Source organism: Mixophyes fleayi, chromosome 11 (assembly GCF_038048845.1).
Source record: "Mixophyes fleayi isolate aMixFle1 chromosome 11, aMixFle1.hap1, whole genome shotgun sequence".
NCBI classification, from domain to species: Eukaryota; Metazoa; Chordata; class Amphibia; order Anura; family Limnodynastidae; genus Mixophyes; species Mixophyes fleayi.
This window is the reverse complement of record NC_134412.1, coordinates 87,873,582-87,885,645: the sequence shown is the minus strand read 5'-3', so window position 1 is coordinate 87,885,645 and position 12,064 is coordinate 87,873,582. Positions and strand designations below refer to the sequence as shown.

The window sequence follows — 12,064 nt, the reverse complement described above, 5'->3', positions numbered from 1 at the left end:
ACCAATGTCTTAATTACCAGGAAAAGTAGTAAGAAAGGAAACATCTCAGCTAATAACGGTGCTCCATGGTGTAATAACAGTGCTCCATGGTGCAATAACCGCGCTCCATGGTGCAATAACCGCGCTCCATGGTGTAATAACAGTGCTCCATGGTGCAATAACCGTGCTACATGGTGTAATAACCGCGCTCCATGGTGCAATAATCACGCTCCATGGTGCAATAACCACGCTCCATGGTGCAATAACCGCGCTCCATGGTGCAATAACCGCGCTCCATGGTGCAATAACCGCGCTCCATGGTGTAATAACGGTGCTCCATGGTGTAATAACGGTGCTCCATGGTGTAATAACGGTGCTCCATGGTGTAATAACGGTGCTCCATGGTGCAATAACCGCGCTCCATGGTGCAATAACCGCGCTCCATGGTGCAATAACCGCGCTCCATGGTGCAATAACCACGCTCCATGGTGTAATAACCGCGCTCCATGGTGCAATAACCGCGTTCCATGGTGTAATAACCGCGCTCCATGGTGTAATAACCGCGCTCCATGGTGTAATAACAGTGCTCCATGGTGTAATAACCGCGCTCCATGGTACAATAACCGCGCTCCATGGTACAATAACCGCGCTCCATGGTGCAATAACCGCGCTCCATGGTGCAATAACCGCGCTCCATGGTGCAATAACCGCGCTCCATGGTGCAATAACCGCGCTCCATGGTGCAATAACCGCGCTCCATGGTGCAATAACCGCGCTCCATGGTGCAATAACCACGCTCTATGGTGCAATAACCGCGCTCCATGGTGCAATAACCGCGCTCCATGGTGCAATAACAGTGCTCCATGGTGTAATAACGGTGCTCCATGGTGTAATAACAGTGCTCCATGGTGCAAAAACCACGCTCCATGGTGTAATAACCGTGCTCCATGGTGCAATAACCGCGCTCCATTGTGCAATAACCACGCTCCATGGTGTAATAACTGACAACTCTGACAACTGGGGGATGGGCGTTGAGGCCTGGATTTACCATAGGTTGTATGGTTTGATATACAATGTTGTGTCTGGCCCCCACTCTGTATTCCCCTCCCCCCTATTGTACCCCTCTACCCCCCTCCGCTGGAGGGGGAAAAAAATATATATGCAATAAAAGGCCAATTTTAACAGTGCATGAATAAGGACAAGCCAAAAATCAGGACTGCTCTCTTCTGAGAAGAACACAAAGATTACTGTAGTGCTAACAGTGCAGCATTAAATCAGGGGAAAAAAATATTTATATATTATTTAAACAAACTCAAACAATTGAGATATTCAATCCTTACACACAGGGTCCAATATATAAAGGGTAGTTTGGATGACTCCAGTGACTCCACAGCGCAGTTTGTCTACATTTTTTGCCCAACTCTAAACCCACTGAACACACAGGACCCCGGTACATGCTCCATCCGCACCAGCCATGTTACCCCTCCGTATGTATCCTGCTACCTGCGTGAGTAGTAATCAGTGCTAAAACCGTGTTAATCATTTCCTCTGTTGAGAAAAACTGTGAGAGTCCGTTTATTATAAATATTGATTTAACAACTTTTATTTGTGTGTATTCCTAAGAAACTGAAGAATCTAAAAACTACAGAAGAAAGAACAAACAAGGATGACTATAACAGTGTGACTCACTCAGAGTCCTGTGTAAACCTCGTGTACACAGTAAAGTAGGCTGCGGAACAAAGCAATTTGGAAAAAAAAAGAGTAACCGAAATTAAATTTGTTTGTATTTGCAAACCAACAATTATACACAGAGAGCGCAGTTGTGTTGATTTTAGTTAAAGGGACAGAATTGCTAGAGTAAAAAGAATATCACTCAAATAAGAAAACAATCTTTATAGGGCATGAAACACTGAACATAACTTCATTACTAAGAAATAGGTAGAGGGATTATTTCTGATAAAGATCTACCGCTAGATATTAACACAAAACGAAATCCGTCCCTTCATGGAGTGCCTGGTGTGGTGGGTGATTTCCATGGTTCGTGCACGGAAGCCTAAAACTTCATAAAGTGATGGAGCGAGTGTTTTGCGGCCCCCTAGGTAACAGAAAATGCTCCATGTTGATTGGTGGATTCAAACACAAGAGGAGTTAATAAAGTAAACTACCCTATGTGTGTTTTATGCTACAATTACACTGTTATTAAGTGCTGCCAGATAAGTTTTACAGTTATAAATGTATCCCTATTATTAGTACATGGTGCCCAGTATAGCATTGTAAATGCAGTAATTGTACAAGGGTACTGCATTTTTGTAACAAATTGAGACAGGAAATTAGAATCTGGTATCAGCCAGGTAAGGGGGAAGTGTCAACTGGACAACTACATTGCTTTCTTAGAAGGAGGATCATCATACTGTTATATCCTTTCCTAAATGTGTGCGTGTGTGTCCATCCTGTGGAAATTCTCAATGATGTAGCATACAGTTCCTAGTTAAATTACAGATTACTGTATATTGTATCTGAATCCCAATTTTAGACGGCTCATTTCTCCCAGTAACCAGAGTAATTGCCTGGATCTACACGTTGTTATATACTGATCACGGTGTTGAAGCTGGCCTGTTTGCAAGAGGGAGATCTGCAGTTATGACCAATCAAGGGGAAAACACGCTGGAAACACACAAATTGCCCCATTAGTATCTAGATCTGATTGGTTAACTCAGTGCTTTCCACCTTTCCCTTAGATTGGCCACCCTGCTCACACATCAAATAGGATTGGTGCAGTTTTTCAATGCTTCTTTGAATTTATAGAAGGGGTGGAGACTGGTCTTGGTTCTATATAAAGGGAACATGTTGCTATATTCTGTGTTCCATCTTGTACCCCTCAGGTGTTCCTGAGCTGGATGTCAGGGCTGGCCAGGGGTTATGAATCCCGCTGGAATGTCTGGACTATTAGAGGACTATTGAAGGACTGTGAGAATCCGCAAATCTAAGGTTCTCTGTTTGCAGTCTAGTGGATCTGTGTGTCCGCCGTAAGCACAATGGGAGAGTCACTGCAGCATTAAAGCTCTGTTTACTACCCACTACTTTTACACAGAACATTCTGACGTATCGCCAGTTAAATGTCTGACGAAACTACAACTCGATTCCTCCAGAAAGCAGGGAAGAAAACTTTTATTGCTTCTACTATAAATGAGATGTGTGCATTTACGTGAACCCTTTATCAAGCAATGCACGTATAAACAAACTCATCAAAATATATATAAACATAAAAAAAAAATCAAATATTTTAAACAGACGGCAGAAACCAATCTGTGCTTATGCATTGACTAGTTTAACGCGACTATATATGCGCACTGCATTGCTTGAAAAAGGGTGGGGCTTAACTTCACCTGAAACGTGGCAGAAAAGCCTGTGTTCAATTTATAATAACTATAAACAATATAAAACTTTATTTTAACTTTATTTAATAGCAGTGTTGTTCGTTTAAATGCCTTTATTGTAATAATGAAACACTTACTATGCCGGAATGCCAAGAGAGGCTGATCACGCTAAAATTTCACAAATAAAACATTGGACAATTTATGAATTACAGCTGAACAGAATCAGCCAAAATCAAGCTAAAACAGTGCAACAAATCCTAACAACGTAAACACAGAAAACAATACAGAGACATCAGCAAGACCAAGAATCGCATTTCTTTAATCAAGAAGAAAAAGTAGAATTAGTGGAGGAGAAGCCATGCAGAGAACCGGTTTATGTTCCCTTTCCTTTATGAAATCTCTGTTAAAAGTCCCAAATCTATTTTGGGACTTTAACAGAAAATGTTCCCAAAACATGAATTGGCTCGTGAGGCATCATAAAACCACATTAAAGAGGAGCAGGTTCAACCTTCGCCAACTACAGGCAGCTGCCAATGTCTGCAAACACCATTCATGCATTCCTGTGGCCAAATTCATTTTATATCTACGTTGAGCTCCATTAAACAATAACATGACAACAGCATATAACTATCCAGATGATGGACTAAAACTAAGAGCATTATTTGTTCTTTGCAAAATGGAATAAAGTCGATTATAACACCTTAAGTATAGTAAGTTGTAGGTTCATTTTTAACAATTGTTTTAGTACTCTCTGGCTGGGAATCGTTTATCATTGCCATTTATTGATATATCGCCACCATATTACGTAGCGCTGTACAGAGAATATTTGTTACTCACATCAGTCTCTCCCCCATTGGTGCTTACAGTCTAAATTCTCTATCACACACACACTTAAGACTAGGGTGCATTTTAGTCAGTGTCCAATTACCCGACCAGAATGATTTTGGAGTGTGGGAGGAAACCGGAGCACCTGGAGGAAATTCACGTTAGCACAGGGAGAAGATAGAAACTTCACACAGATAGGGCCTTGGTCGGGAATCGAACACATGACCCCAGTACTGTGAGACAGCAATACTAACCACTGTAAACTGTCAGTGGATGGTTTCTGCTCCAACTATTTAAAATTGCAAGACACATGTCACAGCCCTTAGTGGTCAAAAGCAAAAAAGTTCAAATAGCAAAGCAAACTTGTCAGTTATTTTTCCTTTAAAATGTGCTGCGATATGAATACCATGCATTAAAATGTCTGTGTTGTAGGGCAGGCTTGGCCAATCTGTGGTTCTCTAGGTGTTGTGAAACTACATGTTCCAGCATGCTTTGCCAGCTATCACCTGGCTCTTTAAAAGCAAAGCATGCTGGGCCTTGTTGTTTCACACCACTTGTAGAGTCACGGGTTGGCTAGGCCTGTTGTTGGACTATTTCCACCAAGAGCTCATTAACACATCTCCTGCAAACCTGACCAAGGGCTAGATTTACTAAACTGCGGGATTGGAAAAGTGGAGATGTTGCCTATAGCGACCAATCAGATTCTAGCTGTCATTTATTTAGTGCATTCTACAAAATGACAGCTAGAATCTGATTGGTTGCTATAGGCAACATCTCCACTTTTTCAAACCCGCAGTTTAGTAAATATACCCCAACAGTCACAATTATTTGATGTGATGTCACAAAATCCGTCACAGCCAACAGGAAGCCAGAAAAGTAGGAATGCACCAAATCTCAATACCATCCACTTTAATAAAAGCTTTTACTGAACACTGAGCCTTATTGTTAATAATAAAATGAAGGGGTAGCTTAGAGGAGCTTAAACGATAACATTTTATCTGCAATTTTGACACTTGGAAGATATCTGTCTTATCTGCTACAATTCCAGGAACCTCGGAATTCCAGATATATTTTGCTACATTTTAATATACAGCCTTAGTATTCAGTTGAATTCCAAACTGGATTTGAGAGTCAGTACATCTCTACCATACAGTAAATATCCTTTATATTTTAATTGCTGAACGATTTTCCAAAATGTCGCTTTGCAAAACAAACACCTGTGTGTCTCTTTATTTTTTTAACACAAATAGCTTAAGCTAAATACCATAAATCTTTCGACTAACACAGAGCAATAGGCTTTAGTGTCTCCTCCTAAACAACCCAGTGGATGTTAGCTTAGAATACTAAGGATATTGGTGACAGATTTATAGAATCATTACATTCTCCGAAGTTCTAACTTGTTCATAATTTTCTCCTTGTCGTAGGTCTGGCTTTAGCATCAAGACATCCACAGTAATGTAAAGAATGTAATCTGTACAGGTTCAACATACAAAATATTTGGGATAGTTTACGTTAGTTGCAGAAATGACAGGAATGGGCTAATGACAGCCAAGTAGACTGTTCCAACATGTTTAATCGGAGACATAATAGAATTTAAATCTCCTGTAAAAATGTCCAAACTCAATTATTTACATTGGATTTTGTCTCTATCGTCTGTATTCTATGAAGAGTCGAAGAGACGCGATATTCGCATGCAATGTTCTTCCTGTATTGTCTCATTGACAACATAAGATCAGGAACATTAAACTGCTTTGTTTGGTCTTTGTCATTGAAAAAGTCACCTCCTGTACTATGTGCGGACAGCTTTCTGCAAGGAATACTATAAGGGTACATGAGCCAAGTCTTTGCGTCTCACAGGGGTGCAGATCCTAGAACAAGCATTCTGTGCACCCCTGGTTTAAATTATGCACAATAAAGATTTGCTAATTTTACGTATATGAGGTTTATACATTTCCAATAGATCTTCAGAGATGAGCCATTAACCGGTTACCTTTCAAGTTAGAATTTTTGAAACCTGAGATTGGATGTTACCTGAGAATTAACCCAACTATCCACCGTCTATGGGTTTGTTGAGTCAATTTATTTAGAGCTAAGTGTTTTAACCCTCTATCCCCTTTTTTATCCGTCCCAGAAATGTATTAGTCTTAGAAGCAGCCAGTGTTGGACGTGGGAAAAGCCGGTGGTCATGAATTAGTAATCTGTAAGAAAGGGTGTGGTCATTTCAAGGTGGGGGTGTGGTCAGTCCTAGAAATGGGTGTGAGCAGCCTGCAGTACTTAGCTGAAATCCTTTTCCATCTCAGATCTCCCTAATTGTATACCTTTAAACAGTGTACATAGCATAACTATTACAATATCCTAGGTCAGTGTTGGCTAACCTGTGACACTCCAGGTGTTGTGAAACTACAAGTCCCAGCATGCTTTGCCAATATATAGCAGCTTATTGGTGGAAGGGTATGCTGGGTCTTGTAGTTTCACAACACCTGGAGTGTCACAGGTTAGCCAACACTGGCCTAGATCAATACCATTACATTTATCTATGTTGCATTACATATACCATTTTTATGCCCAACATCCCAATTTGTCCAAGTTCTTCTCTTATAAAATAAATTATTACCGAACATTATAGCTGAAGCACCGCCCACATTTTTCGGAGCATTCCCTGATGGGATCGGACGAAAAGCGGAGAGACATAACTGGCCATGTCCCTTTATATGAATCAACCAATCCACATAGAGCTTTTCTAGAAAAGGAGGTCTGCCGAGCTGTCAGTCACTCCCTGCCTGCTTAGATAGAGAGCACCTCCCCCTAACATGGCATCCTGCTGCTGAGGAATGACTGATGGACATATAGTTAGGTATAAACAATCCATTATGTTATATACTGTATATGATTCAGATCTATAATGCACAGTAAATGATTTTTATCAACGTAAATGTTTACTTGCTCTTTACAGCAACCTAACCTTCCCCAAACAGCAGAACCACAATTCGTGATGTACTGATCCCGTTCGGCTCATGATAAACAGTCCATTCGGCTGACGTAAGACAGGAGAAGTTTACCCAGAATCCGGATGCCACTTATGTTGGGACTGCACAATTTCATTATACATTCCTTCACCGAATATATTGTAAATGAGTAATATAGCACAGATAGCTGCTGTCTATGAATTTAGTACAGACAGATCAGAAGAGTGCAATAGATTATTACATGATTATTATCTCTTATTTATATATAATAGACTTTCAGGGAGTTCATGAATGTTTTCTACAGTAATAGACTTTATCGGTTTAACCTATCTGCTGAATACAACCTAATATCGGTAGGATTCCAAATTATTGAACCAATTTGGCGATTTTAAGGGTTTGTATGCAATCATCAACTCAGACGTCCAAATAATGTCACGGGGCAGATTGTAACCAAATTAACCCACTATTTGCTGGTGGAATAAACCCTTGAAGGAAGAGGAAATCTACTAGATCTGTAAGCAATTATTTTCTTGGGTGGGGGCATCTCCCCCCCCTACACATAATGTCCCCACCATCGTCCTCACCTTGGCAGGTCTTCCCATCCTCCTTCAGACGACGGCCTTCAGGGCACTTGCAGTAGAAGCTGCCGATAGTGTTACAACATTGAATTTCACATCCTCCATTACCGTTCTCGCACTCGTTAACATCTGAAATACAAAACAGTAACAACGTTGACATGGATATAAAACTTACATGTATGTATATGCCAAAAATCAAATTAAAAAGGAACTAAGAATAATAGTATATACCCTGGGTTTATGCCTATGCAATTGGAATAAAAATATCCAGGACTAGATTTACCAAAATATAACAGTGACCCCCCCCCCCCCATGATGCGCCTCCCCCCCCTCCCCGACACTAATTACAACAATGTCTTTGTCACAGATATATATATGGTTAACCAGCAGCCTGACCAAGCGGAGCACTGGCGATCCCAACGATGTGTTCTCTTGATTCCATCAGGAATTTTAGCTGACAACACTACAAGGTTACAGATCTCAGGCTCAGGAAAAGCATCTCTGAAGAGAAAGATAATTTGATATTTTAAACTTTTAGCCCCCAAGTGTTTGTTAACATCTCATATTTTAGGGCAGCAAGAAAAAAATAATGTTCAAACAAGATGAACCTACCCTAAATCCCCCAAGTCTCTCCACGTTATCTATAAGACACGATGTGCCGGACACACGATTTCTCACTGCTTAAGTAAACAATTCCCATTGGGCTGTTTGGAATCATATGCGATAACCAGGAGATAGGAAACGGTCAGGGGGAAGAGGTAACTTTCCATATCATCCAGCTGTTTAGAGATCGAAATTTAGAAACATTTCTGCAAGGAACATCTGGCCTGTCAGAAAAAAACCAAAACCTTGAATCATCTGGCCTTTGGCTGAGCACAGCGGAAGCAAGGTAACTTCAGATGATCTCATATGTTGGACGTAGCCTGGCTCCAACGACTGATCATTACATCTTTCTAACATGTCACAACACTCAGTTTGGTCTCTGCTGGTTGGGGTCCAGATGCTACTAGTTTTTGCCACTCTACCCCAAATATTGTTGTTTATGGAAATGAGAAGATCTGGATTAAGACACTATAGGATCCTAGGCCACCTACTGGTTTGGGCCCCCTTAGCTCCTCCATTTGTCAAAAAACAACAAGTCTAAACATGGATTCAACTCACGTCTCACTGCCCACTGGTGACGAGACCCTAGGCAGGAGTCTAGGGGGCCTAATGGATGATCTGACTATAGATACCAGAAAATAATATTTAAGTGAGTGCAATGAACAGGGATAAGGGGGGGGGGGGTTCGGGAGTGGTAAAAAAACCAGTATAGGATAAGTAGCACATTCACAGTTGTAGCCCTGTATCTCTAGTTTGGGAACTGCCCCCAAATAAATAAATACAAATCAATATGCGCCTGTTTGAAAGAGATTGTGATGGATATATCAAGGGAAGTATAAACACTCCACTGGTATAATAATATATTTTACTCAGCTCTGCCGTTGATATATGGTTGCCATTAACAAACAAAATATGGTGTTGTGGACGATCTGTAAATCCTAGCGCCCCCCCCCCCCCTCTTGCGTTGTGCTCCCACCACTGCTGCAGGCGGGAGGTGGGGGGCAGCTCTCTATTGGTCTGACAAATTCCTCACAAGCTCAGTTGTTAGGCGATTGGCCCAAAACAACTGCATTGTCCTGTGTGAATTAAAGCTGGACGTGACTCCATATGCACCATGTAAAAATGCAACTTGTGTAAAATTTGTTGCATTGCACATGCAACAACTTATACCTGTGTGTTGAGTTGCAGGTATCTTGTACTTGGAGCAGCAGGTCAGGGGCACTCATGTGTAAGTTCATAGAGTAAGGGTGGAGGCAGGACAACCCTGCCCCTTAGAGATGCATACAATTTTGACTTGGACTTATCGTCAACCTACGCCTCTTAGGATGTCTATCTTTGCACGTCCCATGGGCTTAGTGTGATTTTGAATGCATCTATACTCTAGACTTAAAGTTGCACGTATCTAATGGTCTCAAAATACATCCTCAGATTTTAGTGACCGACGCATTTCGCATCTACACAAAAGTTGCAGTTTTACGTTCAACTCTAAATGAGGATGGAGGAAGCTGTATTTACATAAGAGAAAAATGTGTTGAGGTCTTATCTTGCTATAGTTATTACACAATTATTTGGAAGCAGTCTATGGCTTCCACAAGCATTGCTTACTTGATTCCTCAGAAGTAAACTACCTCCCCCTATGTATACTTCTACGAGACTTTATATTTTTTATGCCAATTTAAAAGCCACTAATGGCACTTAGCTAAAATCCTATTTACATCTTCCATCTACTTTTTCACCACCTCTGAACAGTTCAGCAGATGAACATAACTTTGGTCGGTACTTGGATAAACTTCACGTCTGTCTCATTACTTTCCAAACCAAAATAAACCCGCAAAGTAAGGTTGACGTCCTTCTGTGTTGGAGATAATCATTGCAGGGCCGGCGATTGTTCATTCATGAGAAAGTAAGTGCGGCCTCTTAGTGACCTGAACGCACTTAATTCCTCTGAGAATGTCTTTATGAGACCCAGGCACATTAAGATTTTGTAATGAGTCCATTTTATTGATGGATAGAAAGATCTAATTAACACATTAAATACATATAGAATTTCACAGAGATCTTTTACCTACTTTATTCAAAAACTGTAATGAGCTTAGTCTTTCGTAGTTTAATTGTTTAAAACAACAGGGGGAAAGTTTTGTTTTTACTTTTAATGCTGCCATTGTTGGCTCTTGGTGGTTTAGTATTAAGTCTTAGAAGAGAACTATAATTGCCAAACAAAAAACATTTTTATATGTTGTTAATGGAGTTGAATCTGGGCTATGCTGGTTTCTCTATATTTTCTGTTATCACCCTCTGCTACAGCCAATGACAAGTTTGGAGTTTTCACCTGTACTTAACTATCCTAGTGGAGCTCAGAGTATGACAAACGAAGCTCTATCAGACTTTATTATTGGCGTTTAGTTTCCGATCTTCCGCTGGACTCCGATTGGCTGCTAGAGTAGTTGCTTTATGACCTGGTGAGAACATTCAGGATGTGTGAGCGACTATGGCACCTGAGCTCTCCTGACAGGGAACACTCAGTGATGGACACTCTGCATTGTCCATCAAGTCATCAGTGAATGGGTAGACTATTGTAGACTGGATACCAAGGAACCCGCTGTCTTGTGTACTGGGCAACCATGGAGAGAGCTGTATTGTCCAATGTACTGGCCCAGCAGTGAGTGGGCTCTGCAGTAAACGGGCCATCATGGACTACAAGAAAATGGCACACAGTAAATGGGCTCTGTTGTATACAGGGCCATCGGAAAAATGTGATCTGTTCCATAAGAGAATAGACTCTGTTGTATACTGGACCAATAGGCTTTGGGCACCAGGTTATTATGTTTATTGTACTCTGGGCCACAAATGCATGAGCTTGATTGTATCCTGGTCACCAGGGAATGGCCTCTATCTTACAATAGAGACCAATGAATGTGCTTTAATGTACGCTGAGCTACAAGTCAATGGACTCTGTACTGTACTATAGTCATGAGGCAAAGTGCTTTGTAATGTACAACAGACAATGTGCCGTATTGTATACTAGCCAAACGACAAGGGATTTGGTTTTGTATACTTTCCACAAGGCATTGGGCTCTTTTTATCTATATTAGTCACCAGGCTAATGACTCTGTATCGTGTACTAGGCAGTGAGCTCTGTATTGTACACTAGTCTCCAGGGAAGGGGGTTCTTGTACTGATATATTATGTGGGATTACAGTATAAGTATTATGTGCACTCTTGGTTACAGTGTGTGGGAGCACACACTGGTTATTAGAACTAAGGGATGGATTAAGTCCGAAGGAGAGTAAAAGCTAAGGTTTGTGTACATAACTAGCTGGACTCCGTAAGGGTTAACAAAGCAAGGGCAGGTTGTGACACCTATGTATGTGTCCTAAGGGGTAGGCTCAGGGGAACAAGCTATAAAACCTTAGGGAGGAGTCATCCAGTCCTCTCTTATCCAGGACAGCTGCCCTCCCTCCCATTCCCTGCTGCTGGATCCGGTGTTCATTGGCTGGTTCTAGAGTCCGTCCTCCTGCTGGTGTGTCCTGCGGTATGGGAGGTGCTCTCCAACGCTTTGCCCATGTTTTGGTGCAGACATGACGGTGTGTGAGCTACGCGGTGCACAAGCTCTGGTATCTTGTGCTCGCGCAGCCACGGTAGTGTGAGGAGCCACACGGTGCAGTGTTTAGGTGCAGGGACCATGGTCCTGCGGCTGGTGCAGTCTTTGGCTTTGCAGTAGAACACTGTAGTCGGT

The 12,064-nt window shown here is 41.5% G+C and overlaps 1 protein-coding gene across 1 annotated transcript in view; it reads right to left on the bottom strand.

The window, feature by feature from the left end:
• The window catches only part of MEGF6 (multiple EGF like domains 6), a 273,763-nt gene that overhangs the window by 119,181 nt on the left and 142,518 nt on the right, over positions 1-12,064 (bottom strand). The window contains exon 5 of the mRNA XM_075190156.1: positions 7,732-7,854. Within this exon, the coding sequence (XP_075046257.1) occupies positions 7,732-7,854 (123 nt within the window). The remainder of the gene's footprint in view (positions 1-7,731; positions 7,855-12,064) is intronic.